The sequence below is a fragment of the Haliotis asinina genome, chromosome 8 (assembly GCF_037392515.1).
Source record: "Haliotis asinina isolate JCU_RB_2024 chromosome 8, JCU_Hal_asi_v2, whole genome shotgun sequence".
NCBI classification, from domain to species: domain Eukaryota; kingdom Metazoa; phylum Mollusca; class Gastropoda; order Lepetellida; family Haliotidae; genus Haliotis; species Haliotis asinina.
The window spans coordinates 28903361-28920289 of NC_090287.1; the positions used below are offsets into that span (position 1 = coordinate 28903361).

Sequence of the window (16929 nt, forward strand, 5' to 3'; positions counted from 1 at the left end):
TCAAATTGCACGTGGTCAATGATTGAAGCTGTGTATTGCATGTTGTCTTTAGCAGACAGGCAGACAGACATATAGGTGTGAATAAACCAGACACTGAGCTTTCTCTGTGGCAGAGACTGCTTACCACAGTTTGTAGATTATTTACTTCTTTGTGTACACAACCAAGATTAGACTACTGTTCACGACCTCAGACGCTGGGCATGCATACTGTTTCAAGCGCCGCGAACCTATTCACTGCGCATGCGTTATAGGCGCAGCGCAGCACAGCTGTTGAAACCAGTTTTCCCCCCAGCGCTGGGGGGAATTTAGTGAAACGTTTGAACTCCAATTTCGCGGGCTTTTTTTCATCGCGTTTTTTTTCAACTTTATAGGCTGAATTGGCATTTTGTATGATTTGTTTCGGTAAGTGCATACCGAAAGGTATCAGAATCTGCAAAGTTGTTTTTACGTTGCATGTGACCTTTAACCATCTGTCCTTAATGTATTTAGCGAACAATATTTACATATTTTATCTCCTTGGTACATTGGCATTTGTTTGTTGTAACTAAACTACTTATCGGCTTCGATTTACTATTTTGGTCACAAGTTTCTCTTGTGTTGCCTTAACGTCACAATCACTTAAGTCAACACGTACAAACACGACAAATGATACCTTCGGCATGAAGTGTATATATCCTGTCATTACACAAGTGATTCTAGCGTAGGTGATTTACTCAAAGTAAGCAGGTTAGAACGGGATCAGTCAAGTCAGCAAGCCTGACCACCCGATCCCTTTAATGGCTTCTTACAACGAGCACCGGTTGCTATTGAGTGTAAGCGTCTCAGTTGCCCTCCGTATCATTTAAGGGAGTAGGAAGAGTGTTTTTCGACTTTCATTCGGGGGATTTTGAATCACATGAGTGGAACGACTGAACAAGTACATTTACAACATGTAATTTATAATAATAAAAAGGAGGAAAAGATCGCTTACAACGATAGACATAACAAAGTAACTAAATTTTCAACATTATTGGATTTGAGACTCTCCCTATTCATCATTGGGAAGAAATGAAGCATATATGAGACATTATGAGCCAATCATAACACTTTTGTTTTTAAAAAGAAGGTAGGTTTTAGTGTATTACAAACATGAAGGGCTAAAGAAACACGTGGCTGCGAATTCATTCAACCTTCCTGTCGTCATTGCTTTAACGTATTCTTGTACAAAACTAACCAACCACACATAACACTTTACAAAATGTCTCAGGAATGGATGATAGCTACATACAGTCAGTATTTTTGCACCTCAGTATATATGCTGTTTGGCTGTATTTGCGCTTTTTGAATTGCACCATATACATACACATAGGGTTTTGGATTAACAGTCAGCGCCTAACCACGTTTGGCTAAGGTCATGGTGGACTTTACCATTGACATCTCCCGATCATATCCCTTACCTACTACATATGGGAAAGGCCTACTACTAGCCATTGCTTTCTGCTGGTGTTCTGAGGTAATCAGATCTGATATACGCACGGTGAACACCACCGTTGTCGTCAGGAACGTTATTGCCAAAGTGTCATCTTGGGGCACTTGCTTAATCTCCGCAGTGTGTATGCACCTGTGGTACACACGGTTACGGCTTCTACTTACGTTCGTTTCTCCGTCGTTGAACCCCTCCGACAGCTCTGCTATGATTGTCGCATACTTTTTGCCTTTTGTTTTTAGAGCCTCAACAAAAGCATAGAGTGCATCTGCTCCTCCATATTCAGTGAGCGCCACAAACAAGTATTTGAAAGCTCGCTTTCTACTGTACTCCTCAATCAACTCGATGTCTCTTTCGTCTAAAACTCCATTGTCTTTTAGTATATATATAATATCCTCGAATTCCAGAAATCTCGCAACCAACTTCCAGTTTTCTTCTAGTCTGTCTATGTGTACCTGTTTCATGGGGTTGGGATTTCTTTCTCCGGCCATCTGAAAACCAAGAAGATATGTCTTTAGACATGATGTCTGCCTTTAGACACGACTCTCACCTTTTCCAACAATCCCACAAGTTCTGGCATTTCTGGTAACAGACCAGCCGATCTTGCTGCTCAGGCAGCACTTTACAAATCTGTGATGTCGACAGACTGATTATCAACCTACCATTACATCATATATCGGTGATCTGATGCAGAAGTGGAACACCGAAGTAGGTATGACTAAATTACATGCAATAAAATCTTATATCGGTTATACCTACTATCGCATGAGGTCATCATGTGATGATGTTGTATTGGCCACGCATGATATACTAATGAATACCTATTAAAAGGTGAGGATCCTCCATTTTGCACCCCGTATGATGACAGAATAACAGTCAGACATGTCTTGCTTCACTGTGTTAAATATTCCATCACAAGGTATAACTATTTTAAATCACGAACTGTGACCCATCTTTTAAGTAATATCAGTAGTCATTTAAGCATTAAGCATTTTATGAAGAATTAGATTTGTTGAATGATTTGTTGAATGGAAAGTCCAAACACATTCATAGTAGATTTAAGCTTTCCACTTTTCTAATCTTAGAATATGTGTATTTTTAATGTAATGTATTTTTAATAGATGTGTCTAATTTTCTAACAACTGAAGGAATCGTGTAAATCCACTGTAAGTCTCCGTGGTCTTTCGTATGGTGATCTACCTTCAGTTGTTGGCAATCAGTAGCCACTTTTATATTATTGTCATGTATAGTTAAAATGTTTACTGGGTTAATTCCTAGTTTTAAATTGAAATCTGTGACTAGCTGGTTTACTGTCCTTTGCTGACAGATTTTTATAATTTACCTGTATCTATTGTGAAATTATGCCATGTAACAAGTTTCAACAGATATGTATCATCATTCTTGGGCAGTACTATAAAAAGCCTGGTTTATCCATATATATTTTTAAAGCCTTATCACATACCAGTAAATTCTCACCTTTCTTTTTTGATAGGAAACAGTGCATATCAATGATGAGACTGAGAATAGTAACTGAGGTTGAAGTTAAAGAAGGAGCTAGGGCGTATTTAGCGAAGTGAAGATGAGTATGATTATATTTGAATATAAATTCCTGGTATAAAGACATGAGGCACCTAGATATGTTGTTTTAACCCAAATATGTTGACATTTATAATGTTTTTGTCGTCGGACGATGTGAGGTTCCCGAGAAACTAGGTGAATATATGACTTTTCATTTTCCATTATGTTGTTTTCTTTGTCACATCGTTTCATTATATCTACCCATCTCTTCATGTTCCATTATGTTGTTTTCTTCGTTACATTGTTTCATTATATCTACTCTCCTCTTCATGTTCCATTATGTTGTTTTCTTTGTTACATTGTTTCATTCAGTACATATATCTACCCTCCTCTCAATGTTTATTCTTGACAAAGGCACAAGAATCTGTACCTAAATGTCGCACAAAAGAAGTTGTTATACACAGAGTTTGTTCTATATTGTCTCCCAGGCTGGTACATCAGAGGAACGGAATTGTGTATTTCTTGACAAGTGTCCCAAGGATCTTGTCTCCAGGTTATAGTCAAAACAACAGCTCATAGTAATGACACATGATCTTTAGATTTCATTCTCGGTTAATAAACTGGCCTTATACGTGGTATTGTTTGAAACGTCACTTATAGCAAGATCTTTGATCAAAACAATTTATGCAGTGTTGTTCACATATAATAGACATTTTCCCTGAGGCCTTATAACCGGCAAAAACCACAAAAGTTTCATTAAGCGTAGTGTGACTGGAACTGAACGGGCACATTACAATTTTGTTTCCTCTTTTTCAGTGTCTGCATTCTACCAATGACAATGTCACGCACTGACTTCACCAACACAGAGAGACGTTCTTCGGGTCAGTTATGCCAGATGAAGCTTCCATATGATCCAAAATGATCTTAAAGGCGTAATCCCAACTGGTAGGAAGTAGTTCGCGATATTTGGCCATATTTGAACACATGACGAAGGATGGTATTGTCAACAATGAAGGGGTCACATGCGTTTTCTCACAGGTTGTAGAAAAACAATGAGACCTGACAGCCATGCGAAATGTGGATGAAACCGTGTTCGTATAGGAAAAGGAAATTGTTGGTATTTCCTGAAATCTCAAACATTTTTGCACATTTTTTAAAAACTGATTTTGTCGCAGAATGTTCCTTAACTTAAAAACAATTCCTACGTTTGCAAATCCGGTCAATATTACATACATATGACATTGCTCTGCAGAACCTATCAAAAGGTTTGTTTACATGTGGAGGAATTGTTCAAACCTCTAAGTGACCACAGTGACATCCACTGCAATTCTACTCGTGTAGACTGACCTGGTTGAGACATGGCATCGTATCCCAGTTGCGTGTATTGACTCATGTATTTACGGAGCGCCGTCGTACAGCTGGAATATTGCTGCATGTGGCGTAAAACTAAACTCACTCACCATTGCAATTCCCTATTTTTACTGTTTGTCTCTAAATGCATGCGTATTACAGTCGGAATGTCTTATGGATATGGAAAGTGATTTTGCTTATAATGCACAGTGCAAACACGTTTATATGACATACTTTGTTTCGAAACAGAATGTCCCGAGTAAATGGTTCTCGGATTTGTTTAGGCTCATTCGCCATTGCATGTATAGACGATACCACAGTACGCTGACCACAGACTGGATTTCAAAAGTGATTAAATATGTTTTTGAACAGGATTTGTCACTTTCCCCCGACATCGATGTCATGATAAAATCACAGTACTGTACACAAAGAACTACGCTGTTCCTGGGTAAAGAGATATTGGAGGTTTGTAATAAAGTGTATAAAGTGCTTACCTCCAAAGAACAATTTCAAAGCATTTACGTAGAACAACCAACGTCGCTCGAGAACACAGTGCCCCTATCTTCTAGTCACATAACTTACACTGACACGTTCAAGCCCTACAGTAAACGTGGCTCTAAAGCGTTTTATATGTGCAGTATAATCTACGCATCAGAGGTGTGACGCTTGTGGTATTGGATCGTCGTATTTACAGTTTCTATAGGTAAGGTTTGGGGTGAGTGGCTTTGTGTCAGCATGGGTATTTCTGTGTCTTGCGCACTAGGACTGTTACTGGAACAGGGCTAGATTTCATGTGTTGGAACCACGTCAAAACAAGACCCCTCTTGATATTTAGTCTACATATATGTGTATTTTGTCCCTATAATTATAATACAGGAACGAAATTAATACTAATTCAGATAAGTTAGACTTTCCCCCACTATATTAAGCTTAAAATCTGTGTTGATTTTGCTTACACCACATTCAGAAGTATTCCAGCGGATTGACGTGGACTCTATATTGAGTCTGAACCAGAAAAAGACCGTTTTCTGTTTAACAAATGTCTCTATCAGGTTCTAAAGAATGTCCTATATGGAAGTCATGAATCTAAAGGACTATATCACGACAGGTTGTGTGAACAGAAAATCTTCACTTACTCATTGGTGAGCTTTGAGCCTAGAAAACATCAAATTGTATGGTGTGTAGCTTGGTGAATAGTGCCACAGGTAATATCATAAATGCCCACGTGTTCAGCAGTCTTTCCCCCCACGCGAAGTGTCTGTTGTCATTGAAACTATAAATTCTGGAGAAACGAAATGGGCGTTTACTTCATGAGAAGAAACGTAAGATTAAAAAATAGCGATCTGAAAATTTTGCAATTTGCCATGACGTATGTATTTTAACAATATCGATGTCGAGTTCAATGTTCACATCAATGTTTACTTTAAACATGTATTTACTGGGAATCACATACCACTTGATTCAGTCATTTTAATTTAATCCTAAAACATTGCTGCAATCAGGTTTTTCATGTGATGACTACTGGGTTCTTGAATTTTATATTAACACAAATTACCAAACGAGGAACACAGAGGAAAGGATTTGGACGTTTTGATATAATTGCCTAACTACTAATATGTTCAAATATCTGAGTCACATAATGTATCGTTAATCGATCCCGAGGAAATACATTTTAATATCTTGGAGAATCCTTCGAACCATGGTCTCTTGCCTCTAATACTTCTTAAATCGACATATCTCTTACATAAGCTTGTACAGTTATATCAGTAGTGGTTGAGCTCTTGACTCATTTAGTGAGACTGTCAAATATATGATTGTTTAGAGTATTTTCCAGGATAATCCACAAAATGTACCATTACTGATTACATAAAACATGTATAAAATGTATAAATGTGTAGTATGTAAAATCCCTTGGCAAAAGATTCAAATTTAGGATGAGTTTACTACAGAAATATTTTTATCGTAATACTATTAAGATCAGGAAATAGTATCTCTTTCTATAGGTTTATATACATACAGTATCTGTTCTCCAAGGATGCTACTTTTCTTCTTAAGTGTCCTTTGAAGCTTGTTGTCATGATGAATTGACCGGCGTATCATTCCAAGAAATAACCAATCAATCAACCAATCAATGAACTATCTCCATCATTCCAAATGTCGTATATATAGACTTGTCAATGTATCTGCTTGGGGCGATACTATTTGGACATGATTCTGGAAGACAACATAAGTTAATCTTATGTCTGGCACTTACGACTATCATAGGGGTTACAGAGCTCGAAACTCTAGGCCAGGGTAACTACATATGATAATATAACCGTTATGTTTTATTTAAATGGACATTTGCAGTTCGTGATGTAACGAAAACAGGTGGCACTTATGATTTGCAAAGTTCTCGTCGCATCACCGCTCATATTGAAATTCAACAGCAATATTTTGCTTGGCTAATGAAGAGACTAGTGTCTGATCCAGAGACCCACATTCACCGACAAGCCGCCGTTGCGTGTCGCGTCGTTAGGCAACAGACAAACACTTTTTATTGTCAGCATGACACGCAAACTCTCTCCGTGTCTTCAGACAGAATTTGCTTTAAGTACTCTCTGTGGCCATTTATAAGTTGTATGTCGAAAGTATGAAATAACTGTATTTTACAATATGGTGTCGACTAAACTCTAAAACTGACTTGATGTAGCATCTAACGGAGGTTTCATCACAGATTCAGTTTCATTTGTCAATAGTGCCGACTCGTTTACATGGCAGGAGTTGTACATATACTATTAACAAAAGTAGGGGAAGTTGGATTACAAGATTGATAAATCGCAAATGATGACGCCAAAGAGGAAACAAATGATAGAGAGAAATTAGTAATTAAGATAAAATGTGATGACCATATGTTACTTTTTCTCATGTGCACTGGCACTGGCTAGAGGTATGCTCGCAAAATTGAACATCCCCTACTTTTTAAATGGTATAGTAACAGTAGTAACAGTGGGCCTACCGTTGTGCAGTGTTTTGGTCAGAAACGGGTACTACCGGTAGGGCTAGACGTGATCACTTTTCCGGAAACACTTTGTGTCACCACTGCATTTCAGTGCATTGTCTTCTATGCTCAATGGAATCGGTTTCGGCTTTTGCATATTTTCTGGCGTTGACGTTTTAATATTCAGTTGCGAAAATGTTTATAGAGTCATGATATCATGCACCATATCACCATACCACTATTACAGCAATGTGCCCAGCCATGATAATAACCCATTCAAATAACACACGTTATGTCCATCTACAACAATTGAAAACGTGATGGGTGTTTTCGCTTAATCAATAATCTGTATTTATCAGCAGGCATAATGTAAAATTTTACAGAGGTTGGAAGTGTCGACGTGGATCAAGGACAACATCGACTTCCCTGCCTTTAAACGTATAATACAAATCCTATAAACAATAAACAACAGATACATATAGAAATACCAAGGCTAATTGTATCCTTGATCTTCACGGGAATACCGAGAAGTGACTTAGCTGGAGACGTTGCTGGTTTGTCTATATAAATTTACAATGCAGTTATGGGGAGGATTAACAATGGTGTCACATAACTGATGGCAATTTAGTGATTTACACAACATGTATACACTCATTTGTGTCATAGTAAAATCAGTCTTTGAACTTAAAGTTCTTTCGGACGATGCCGCCTTTAGTCACAGAAGCAGCCAAATCAAGTTGCCTTTTTCCTTGGAGATCAAGCAACATTCCTCATCGAAACATCCTTTCATTCAACCCGCAGAAATACTTAGGCGCATGGGGGCGCATGCCTAGTGGTTAAAAGCGTTCGCTCGTCACGCCGAAAACCCGGGTTCGATTTCCCACATGGGTACAATGTGTGAATCCCATTTTCTGGTGTCCCCCGCTGATATTGATGGAATATTGCTAAAAAAGCGGCGTAAAACTAAACTCACTCACTCATTTAGGTGCATGATTAAGGAAATAATAACATTAACTGGATTCATCAACACGATGTTGAATACCAACATGCAAAATACGGTAATGATCCAGAAGAACACTTCGACGACACCGGAAACGGCTGCATGCCTCTGGGAATGTGTTGGACGTTTCAGACGAACGTGGATAAGACCAAGCCTACAAGGACATTGTAGGCAACGTATAGTAAAGTATTTAATGGTGATCAGACTTTTAATGAAATAAGTACACACATGAACATTTATAATCTGTTACAGTACTGACTTAAAAATATCTGTGTCATTGTGGTGTGATTTTCAACACTTGCAAATAATCAAGAGCGATCCAGTGATCGACTTTGTGAACATATGAAACACTAACTCTGTCATACCTACAAATACTGTTAAGATCTCCATAAACGCTAAATGAAGACTGGGCTCAACTGTCTTGATATTTTATGATTGGCAATGGTATAACGCAAAGGTTTCCATGTGTAATCGAATATCGAATAGAGTTCCATAATCTCTATAAAAAGAAACACTTCACCACCCTGCTATTCCATGAAGGACAATGATATATAACACAATAATTATGTCATATACAAACAAATACCTTCATACAAAAATCTCAAGAAAAAAATATTCCTTTTGGTATGAATGTGTGAAGTTGCTCAATGTATGCATCACTTTGAATGGACGGACTTGCATCGTCCAGTAACTATACGATAAGGAGATGATACTCTACCCTGTCAGATACTCCACGCAGTTTTTCATAAGTTCGTTCAAATTGACTTATTTTGTTAATATCCTGATAGATTGTTTTTTCGCGGATTCTGCATATTGAGGGTACGTATTTCAGTCGCTTATTCACCGTTTCAGATCACGCTCTGCCTTCGTTTGTGCAGAGGTTTGAGCGCGTCCGTGGGTTGTCTTCTATTGCTGGGTGTTTGGCGGTATTTGAGTCCTTCACTCGCATTTGTGACATTACTCAGTTCAGTCTTTAAACGGGTAATTTCTTTGTCCTTGGAAGCTGATTCTTGCTTTAATTTCTCTAGTTTCTTTTCAAGAGCCTTGTTCTTTTTCATCTCCTCTTCGAGTTCACCTTCCAGTTGGAGTATCTTCAAGTTTTTCATTTCAAGCTCTTCCTGTGAAATAAAAGTGAAAGCTTGCGATCAACAATATAACAATACATGTATTATAGTATGTGGGTAGCATAACGTAACATGGTTCATAGCAGAACATTCTAAAGATGAAAATTCTAGACTCTTCGTAAAATACGAAGTAGTTGCTTAAGAATGCATCTGAAAACAAAAGGTTTAATTCATGAGAACCAGACGGGTTACATTTTAGGCAGATCTATGAGAGGAAATATCAAATGGAAAGCCAAGAAGATAGGGCGTGAAGTAAAACATATGAATGTTTGAGATGACTTAATCAAAAATGGGTTACACCCCATGATTATTCGATTGATTCATTTGTACGATGTTGCCCAAACAATTTAGCAATGACAGTCTTGCCCACTCCTCTTGCAGCGCCTAACCAAGTTCGGCTAAAGTCATGATCATTGTGGCTTTTGATACTGACATCTCCCGATTGTGTCCCATACTCAGTAAATATGTGAAAGGCCAGGAGTAACTACTAGCCATTGCATTCTGCTACTGTTTTGAGGTAGTCAAATGTGATACGTGTAGGGTGAACACCATCGTTGTCGTCAGGAACGTTATTGCCAAAGTGTCGTCACGGGGCACTTGTTTAATCTCCTCAACGCCTATGCACCTGAAGTACAAACAGTTAAGGTTGTTTGAGATATTACTTACTTTCGTTTCTCTATCGTTGAACCCCTCCGACAGCTCCGCTATGATTGTCGCATACTTTTTGTCTTTTGATTTTAGAGCCTCAACAAAAATATAAAGCCCATCTGCTCCTCCATATTCAGTGAGAACTCGGAACAAGTATTCGAACCCTCGCTTCGAACTGTCTCTCTCAATGAGCATGACGTCGTCTCGGTTTAAAACTCTTGTGTCATGTAATATACTCAGGATATCGTCTTTATCCAGAAATCCCTCAACCAAATGCCAGTTTTCTTCTAGCCTGTGAATGTGTGCCTTTCTCATAGGGTTGGGTTTTCTTGGTCTAGCCATCTGAAAATAACACAAATGTGCGTCAGAACATTTTGATCTTATGACCCACATGTTGTAATACTATTAGCACTAAAGTCGTGAATTGTCGGTGCATGTGATATGGTTTGATACCATGTGTGCTTACCTTTAACACTTTCAACGTACTCCCTAAAACCCTCCGTCAACGACACTGTTCACGAAAGCAGACACAACACTGTTACGTTCAACCGCTGTGGTAAACATGGCTCTGACTGGAGCGTATTGTGTGTGCAGTATAATCTACTCAGGTCACACTGTGTTATTCGATCTTCCAGTACGCTGTTTCTATGGGTGTAGTGTGCGGTGAATAAACACTGTATGGGCATGGTCAAAATTAACCAATATCACAAACAGGCTGCATTTCATTTTTGTGTCCCAATTTGAATAGTAGAAACCTAGTTCCTATCTATCGATTTGACAAATGTGTGCCTATTCGTGATGTTTTGGAGATAGCTACATGAATTTCTAGTTAAGAAAGTGAAGTAGAGAAGACAGCAAATAACAAAAATAAAAACTTTACACTCGTTTCAAGGTCAGTAATTTGAATCTTTGGAAAATGGGTTTGAAATAACGATTGCATTCAATTCTCTTGTCATTAAAGATGCTATAGCATACAGATCATGCTTGTCATGGAATCGGTTCCACCGGAAATGTGACTACAATGTCTATGATCAAAAACTGTGAGTCACAACTTAATGAAATCATCGGGCGTGTCCTCCATGGGCGTATCCTCCTCGTTCACAACTGCGATACAACGTCTCCTCATGGATTGGATGATGCGTCTGAACACAGCTTGGGGAATGCGCCGCCATATTTGTAACATCATGGCAGCAAGCTCCTGCACGTTCTGTGGAGGGTTTCTTACTTGACGGAGCCACCTGCCTAACACATCCCACACATGCTCTATGGGGTTGAGGCCGGGAGATCTTGAGGGCCACTCCATGATATTGATGCCAGCGTTCCTGAGGAATTTTGTTGTTAAACTGGCCGTATGAGGTCTGGCGTTATCCTGTTGGAAAGTCAGACCTGGGCAATGAGCTGTCATGAATGGCAAAAGCTCTGGAATGAGCACCTGATCACTGTATGCTGCGGCATTAAGGTTTCCCTGGATAAGAATGAGTCGGGATCGGGCATGATACCACCCCAAACCATAACGCTACCTCCCCCAAATCGATTCATTTCCTGTAAGCAACACTGGGCATTGCGTTCTTCTCCAAACTCTAACCCTTCCATCAGCAAAGGTTAATGTGAACCTTGATTCATCACTAAACACATCCCTATTCCAATCTCGCTGGGTCCATCTCAGGTGCCGTCATGCCCAGAGAAGACGTTGGCGTCGATGGAAACGGGTTAGAAGTGGTCCACGATATGGTCGCCGAGCATGAAGACCAGCAGAGTGCAAGCGATTTCGAATGGTTTGGGCAGTCACTCGACCTCCAAACAATACATTCCTAGTGGATGTGGCAATGACAAACCGATAACGCAAATGACGAAAGAGAATCTGTCGGTCTTCTGCGTGTGACGCCACACGTGGTCGACCAGGGCGGGGGCGGTCAGCTGTGGTGCCAGTTTGAAGGACACGTGTCTGGAGATTATGGATGGTCTGTCGACTGCACCCCATAACCCTCTCAACATCCCGTATTCAGCATGCCAATGGCATGTTCACGCTGAATGTTTGACAGTCGTGGCATTGCAAATTAACGAATAAAAACCATAAAACCGTGTTTTTCTGAGATGACACTTTACTCTGTTACCGTGAGATCAATTGCATGTGTATCAATAGGTCACGTGACTTGTGGCATGTGGAAACGTGATTTTAGCGTGCAGTGCTCTCGCACGTGCTACGTAGGCCAGACCAGTAGAATGAATGTGACATAATGCCCTGGACAATGCATTTAACCATAATCACAAGAACTCTTTCCTTCAAGAAAAGTTTCAAAACAATATTTGAAAAATAAGTTTTTATTTTTGCTGAGTATAGAAAGTATACATTTGATATATTGGCGAATATTTTCCAAGGAAAATATTTTGAAAAGTGGTTTGAATGTGACATATGAACACATGGATAATACACTATTTATATCTTTAACAGTGTTGTAAATTGAATGACCACTGATTCACTGGGGTGTAAGGGATCCTCAATTTTACACACACACACACACACACACACACACACACACACACACACACACACACACACACACACACACACACACACATATATATATATATATATATATATATAGAGAGAGAGAGAGAGAGAGAGAGAGAGAAGTAAAAAACTCGAACAGACCTCATGGGCTTCGAAGTCCAAATCTGCTCCACCGCTGATAATCTTGGCATTTTGGTGTGTCATAGTGTTAACAGTAACCCATATGTCCACAGATAGACTGACAACGCAGAATGCAAGTAAACGTGTACAGTCATCGTAAAATGACGTCGGGAATAACTAGTCCACTTAACGCAATGTGTGAGACCAGTAATAATCAAATTCAAATCTAAGTACGTTATCCAGTGTCAACATAAGTTTAATAAATCAAATCGATCTCTCCTGTCTGACAAACTATTCGGAACTATATGTGTATTTCATGTGTGAACCGCGCCACGGATTATATCTTATCTATGTTGTTCCCCCATGCAGAGATTTATGTGTCTGAAGTCCTTGGAACGATTTGATTACAAGAATGCATTCGGTTTCCTCAGTGAAAGAGCACTTGTACGGTTTGAATACGAAGATTTGGTAATGCTTTGATAACATCTGACGATCCATTGGACATTATATTACTACTGCTAGACACATATTAGATGATCCTGCGCACTAAAAGCATTTGTGACAAGAGAGGCGGTACAACGAATTGGGCGAGTACACTTGGCTGCTACAGGTAGCTTGACGATTATGCACGTGCAATACATGCTAACTGTGACATGAAATCAACACCGCTACTGATTAACATCCGTCTCGCTACTGTGTAACACCTGTCTCGCTACTGTTTTACACCTGTCTCAATGCTATTAAACAGATTTCGATATTTATCAGACAACCCGTCTCCCTCTTGTTTCAAGTGGATCGTTCTGTGGGGCGTTCCCAAGTATGCAAATTGGGGTCATTTGTCAGGTCGTGTATTATCTTATATGTGTTTACCAGTAATGCGTCAACTTTGACACTTCCTATACATGTCTGAAATAAAACTTTTTTTCTAAGCCATGGGATGTTGTAATTTTGATGCAACAACTTCTGGAAACCATGGTGAAAAAGTCAGTTGTTTTCCTTAAATTCAATCAATCGAAATATGCAAAATCAAATTTGAAAAAGTGCCAGTATCGAGCGTAAAGTCACTCTAAACAAAACAATAGGTTTCTCTTCTCTTTTGCTCCATTTGTGAAAATAACCCACGCTAACCCTATCTAAATAACACTCGTAACGATACAGTTTTACCTTATGCTTTAATGCATTCAAGATAAAGAGAGTGTAATGGTTAGTGTGACTAGCATTTGAGTATAATAACGTACCAGTGTGTGTGAGGGACCTGCCATAATAATACATAATAATACATAATAATACTGATACACACAGTAATTACATATGGCCACTGTTGGTTGAGATAGCCCTTGCTCTAAACATTCACCTTTTGGGTGTCTTTTTTTCTAAGATCTTGTCAATATGTTAAATATAATTTAGAATACTGGGATTTCCAGAAAACCTTGTCCATCTTGGGATTCTTGGATCTCTTATACCAGTTATGTTTCCAGAATTACATAAGTGAACATATCTTGGATTTAGTTTTAGATGGAGCGGTTTTGCTTTTAGTTTCCTGCACCGGCACCAGTGTCTTAAGAAGCTCCAGTCGCTTTAGCTCATCATACACTGTGTTGAACTTGATATTTAAATCTTCAATTTGCTCGGTATTAGAATGTAAGGCACATTCAAATTCGTCAATTTTAGTCTTTGCTTGTTCAAGCTGTGCTTTGAGTTCTGAATTATGATTCTTAAATTCAGAGTTTTGACGGTCAAGGTCGTTGTTTTGTCTCTGCAGTGTGTCCATATCCTTTCTCAGTTCTGCATTCTCACTTTGAAGTTCATATCGTTCAGTTTTGAGCTGACCGACTTCCTCCTGTAGTCGACTGTTAACGCCTTCCAGACGTTCAATCTCTTCAATCTGATGGTTAAGAACTGTTCGTGCTGTTTTTATTTCTTCTTCCAGTTCGTCTTTTGTTCTAACTGGACAACTGTCTGACGACACCTTGGATTCATTGTAGATTGAGGCACTTGCGATAGATTGTTCACTGGTGGCATCAGGGTTGCTCTGTGAAAATACGAAATATTTTTTGAAAATTGGACATGATGGCCGCTAGCTTGAATAAATAAACCATTGATAAATTTGTTATTAGTTTGTATTTTTCGTCTGAAAAAAGTTAACAAAGAAATCTTACTTGCCTCTCCTAAATTTAATTTCAAAGAGATGTAATAGGAACCACAGCGTTTCTCTTATTTGGCCTATTTCAATATGGCCTGTTCTATACTCACCGCCCAAAGAAGAGTAGTGTGAAATGATGAATACAGATATTGACAATTAGTGAAATCATGACATTCTCTCTGATAGCTTTACTTTCACATCGAGAAAAAGATAACTCGAAAGAAAGCGCTTACTGTTTTATTCTGCATACGACATGAATTCCTGTAAATCTACATGGAAACCACATAACGCATGATATTGTCGTCAAAATAGAAACAAACGTAAACGTCAATAACGGTTGTGACCTCCATTGCCATCAGCAACAGCTGCACATTCCCTCCGCACTCTGCTGTCTGCGGTATTGACACAAAAGCGACTCTGAGAAGACGATGTTTTGCCACTCTGCATTGCGCCTGTTGCGATGAACTGCAGTCGAGTTCAGTCGAGCATGTCTATGCGGAGGCGTCAAACGTGAATCAGCGTATGGTCGACGGCAACGTAAAACAGCCTCGAGTAACATGGCGACGTGCAGTACTGTCGCTGAAGGGTCTGTTGTGACTTCCTGTGGTGTTACTGGCCGTTGTGGGAGCTGGTATGGAGCGATTTTCCAAATGAGAGGTCACAATATAGCGATCTTGCCGGTATGACGTTACATGTGGACGTCCGTTACGACGGTGGTCAGCGACGGTGTTTGTCTGGTGATAGCGATCAAGCAGTCTGAAGAAGACTGATATGTTCCATAATATGCCTGGCGACGCTTTGGATCCTCAAACCTGCCTTAATATTCCCTTATGCTCTCTGGCGGGCGTTAGTACATAAACGTGGCATGTTCAGAACGCAGACGTTAAGCAGTATCCGTTCCTTAAGCAGTATCGCAAGGGCAAGACCATCATGCAAGGAATGCAATTCTAACTTCACAACCTGTCTCTGAATGAAAAATGAAAACCACTATGCTCAGAGTTTAGTGATGTGTGACGTCATGTATGCTGCGTTTGTGGTAAACATTTTTCTTGTGCCGTGAAAAAAGTATTAACGGAATCAGTTACATATCAGAAACTCATTAAACACTGTGGATTTAAGTCACAGTAGGTATTGTTGAATTTCGTTTCTTTTGACGGTGAGTGTATTGATTTACATCAAAACCGTGGTACACTGTACATCATTTACATTGTGGAACCCATGCAGTTAAAGGGCGCTTGTTGGAGCGTTCGATTGTCACGATGAAGATCCGGGGTCGATTTCCCAGGTGACTCTGAGTATTTTGCCAAGGATTAAGAAGGCGAATTAATCAAAGATGTATTCAGGTGACTATTCATGCATAAAACAACAATATAGACATGACACCTACCTCTTCTTTCTTCTCTTCAAATCGTGAAAAACGGTCTCTCAGGTACAACCACAGAACATCACGAGGGTTGCTCTGTTTCACTAACTGTAAGAAGGCTTCCAGCACACGCTCTTTCTTCTTGTTCAGAAGGATGTTCACAAAAAGCTTGCTTTTCTCGACACTGTCTGTCTGTGTCGTAAGAGTTCTGAATTCTGACTCACTGATACATTCTTTATAAGGAAACTGATCCAAGATTGTGTCAATGTCCATTTGTCTGATAATGGCTTCCTTGTGATCACGTATCAAGTGAACAAAGACATCGGCTCTGTCCTCGCCATAGGCCATCGTCTGATGTGACACGCTGGATCAGTTATGTGTGGGTCCCTAGAAAACACAGGAGATAAACATTGTCACAATATGCCAAAAACAGATGTAATATTCTTTCAACACTAAAAACCAGTATTCCATCTGGCCTAAGGGACATAACTCCGCAAGTCAAATTTGAGCATTTCGGTCGACGCGATTCAAAAGGTAGTATCATCATTGTGTAAAATCCCAGCGGTATATTATAGATTAGAACTACAGCATACACAAGCTGAATATGATCAAATATCTATCGCCATACCCCCTTAGTTAACATATACAATATGACACACACCTCTTAAAATCTACAGACGTTCATAACCCGGTATTCCCCACAATG

The 16929-nt window shown here is 39.4% G+C and overlaps 2 protein-coding genes across 3 annotated transcripts; both read right to left on the reverse strand.

Annotated features, from left to right (window-relative positions):
- Window positions 1-8502: 8502 nt before the first annotated feature.
- LOC137295364 (uncharacterized) lies at window positions 8503-13022 on the reverse strand. Of its 2 annotated transcripts, none has more exons than XM_067826679.1 (3): window positions 12739-13022; window positions 10104-10427; window positions 8503-9431 (listed from the first exon to the last, which is right to left on the reverse strand). In XM_067826679.1, exons 1-3 carry the CDS (start codon window positions 12799-12801, stop codon window positions 9162-9164), a joined length of 657 nt encoding a protein of 218 aa, XP_067682780.1. In that variant the 5' UTR covers window positions 12802-13022; the 3' UTR covers window positions 8503-9161. The 2 variants fall into 2 exon arrangements, with proteins under 2 accessions (XP_067682780.1, XP_067682781.1); XM_067826680.1 differs by lacking the exon at window positions 12739-13022 and adding an exon at window positions 10552-10659.
- A 1175-nt stretch (window positions 13023-14197) lies between these two features.
- Window positions 14198-16571, reverse strand: LOC137295201 (zygote defective protein 12-like). The gene is made up of 2 exons (XM_067826520.1): window positions 16248-16571; window positions 14198-14749 (listed from the first exon to the last, which is right to left on the reverse strand). The coding sequence occupies exons 1-2, from the start codon at window positions 16569-16571 to the stop codon at window positions 14198-14200; spliced, it is 876 nt and encodes a 291-aa protein (XP_067682621.1).
- Window positions 16572-16929: the final 358 nt, after the last annotated feature.

What these genes read in the sequence shown, in the direction of transcription:
- LOC137295364 (XM_067826679.1), bottom strand. Translation starts at nt 12,801, where the DNA reads ATGACACACCAAAATGCCAAGATTATCAGCGGTGGAGCAGATTTGGAC. An exon ending in TGGACTTCGAAGCCCATGAG is followed by an intron (nt 10,428 to 12,738) that starts GTCTGTTCGAGT and finishes TGTTATTTTCAG; the next exon opens with ATGGCTAGACCAAGAAAACC. An exon ending in TCAACGATAGAGAAACGAAA is followed by an intron (nt 9,432 to 10,103) that starts GTAAGTAATATC and finishes TTTATTTCACAG; the next exon opens with GAAGAGCTTGAAATGAAAAA.
- LOC137295201 (XM_067826520.1), bottom strand. Translation starts at nt 16,571, where the DNA reads ATGGCCTATGGCGAGGACAGAGCCGATGTCTTTGTTCACTTGATACGT. An exon ending in TTGAAGAGAAGAAAGAAGAG is followed by an intron (nt 14,750 to 16,247) that starts GTAGGTGTCATG and finishes GTATTTTCACAG; the next exon opens with AGCAACCCTGATGCCACCAG.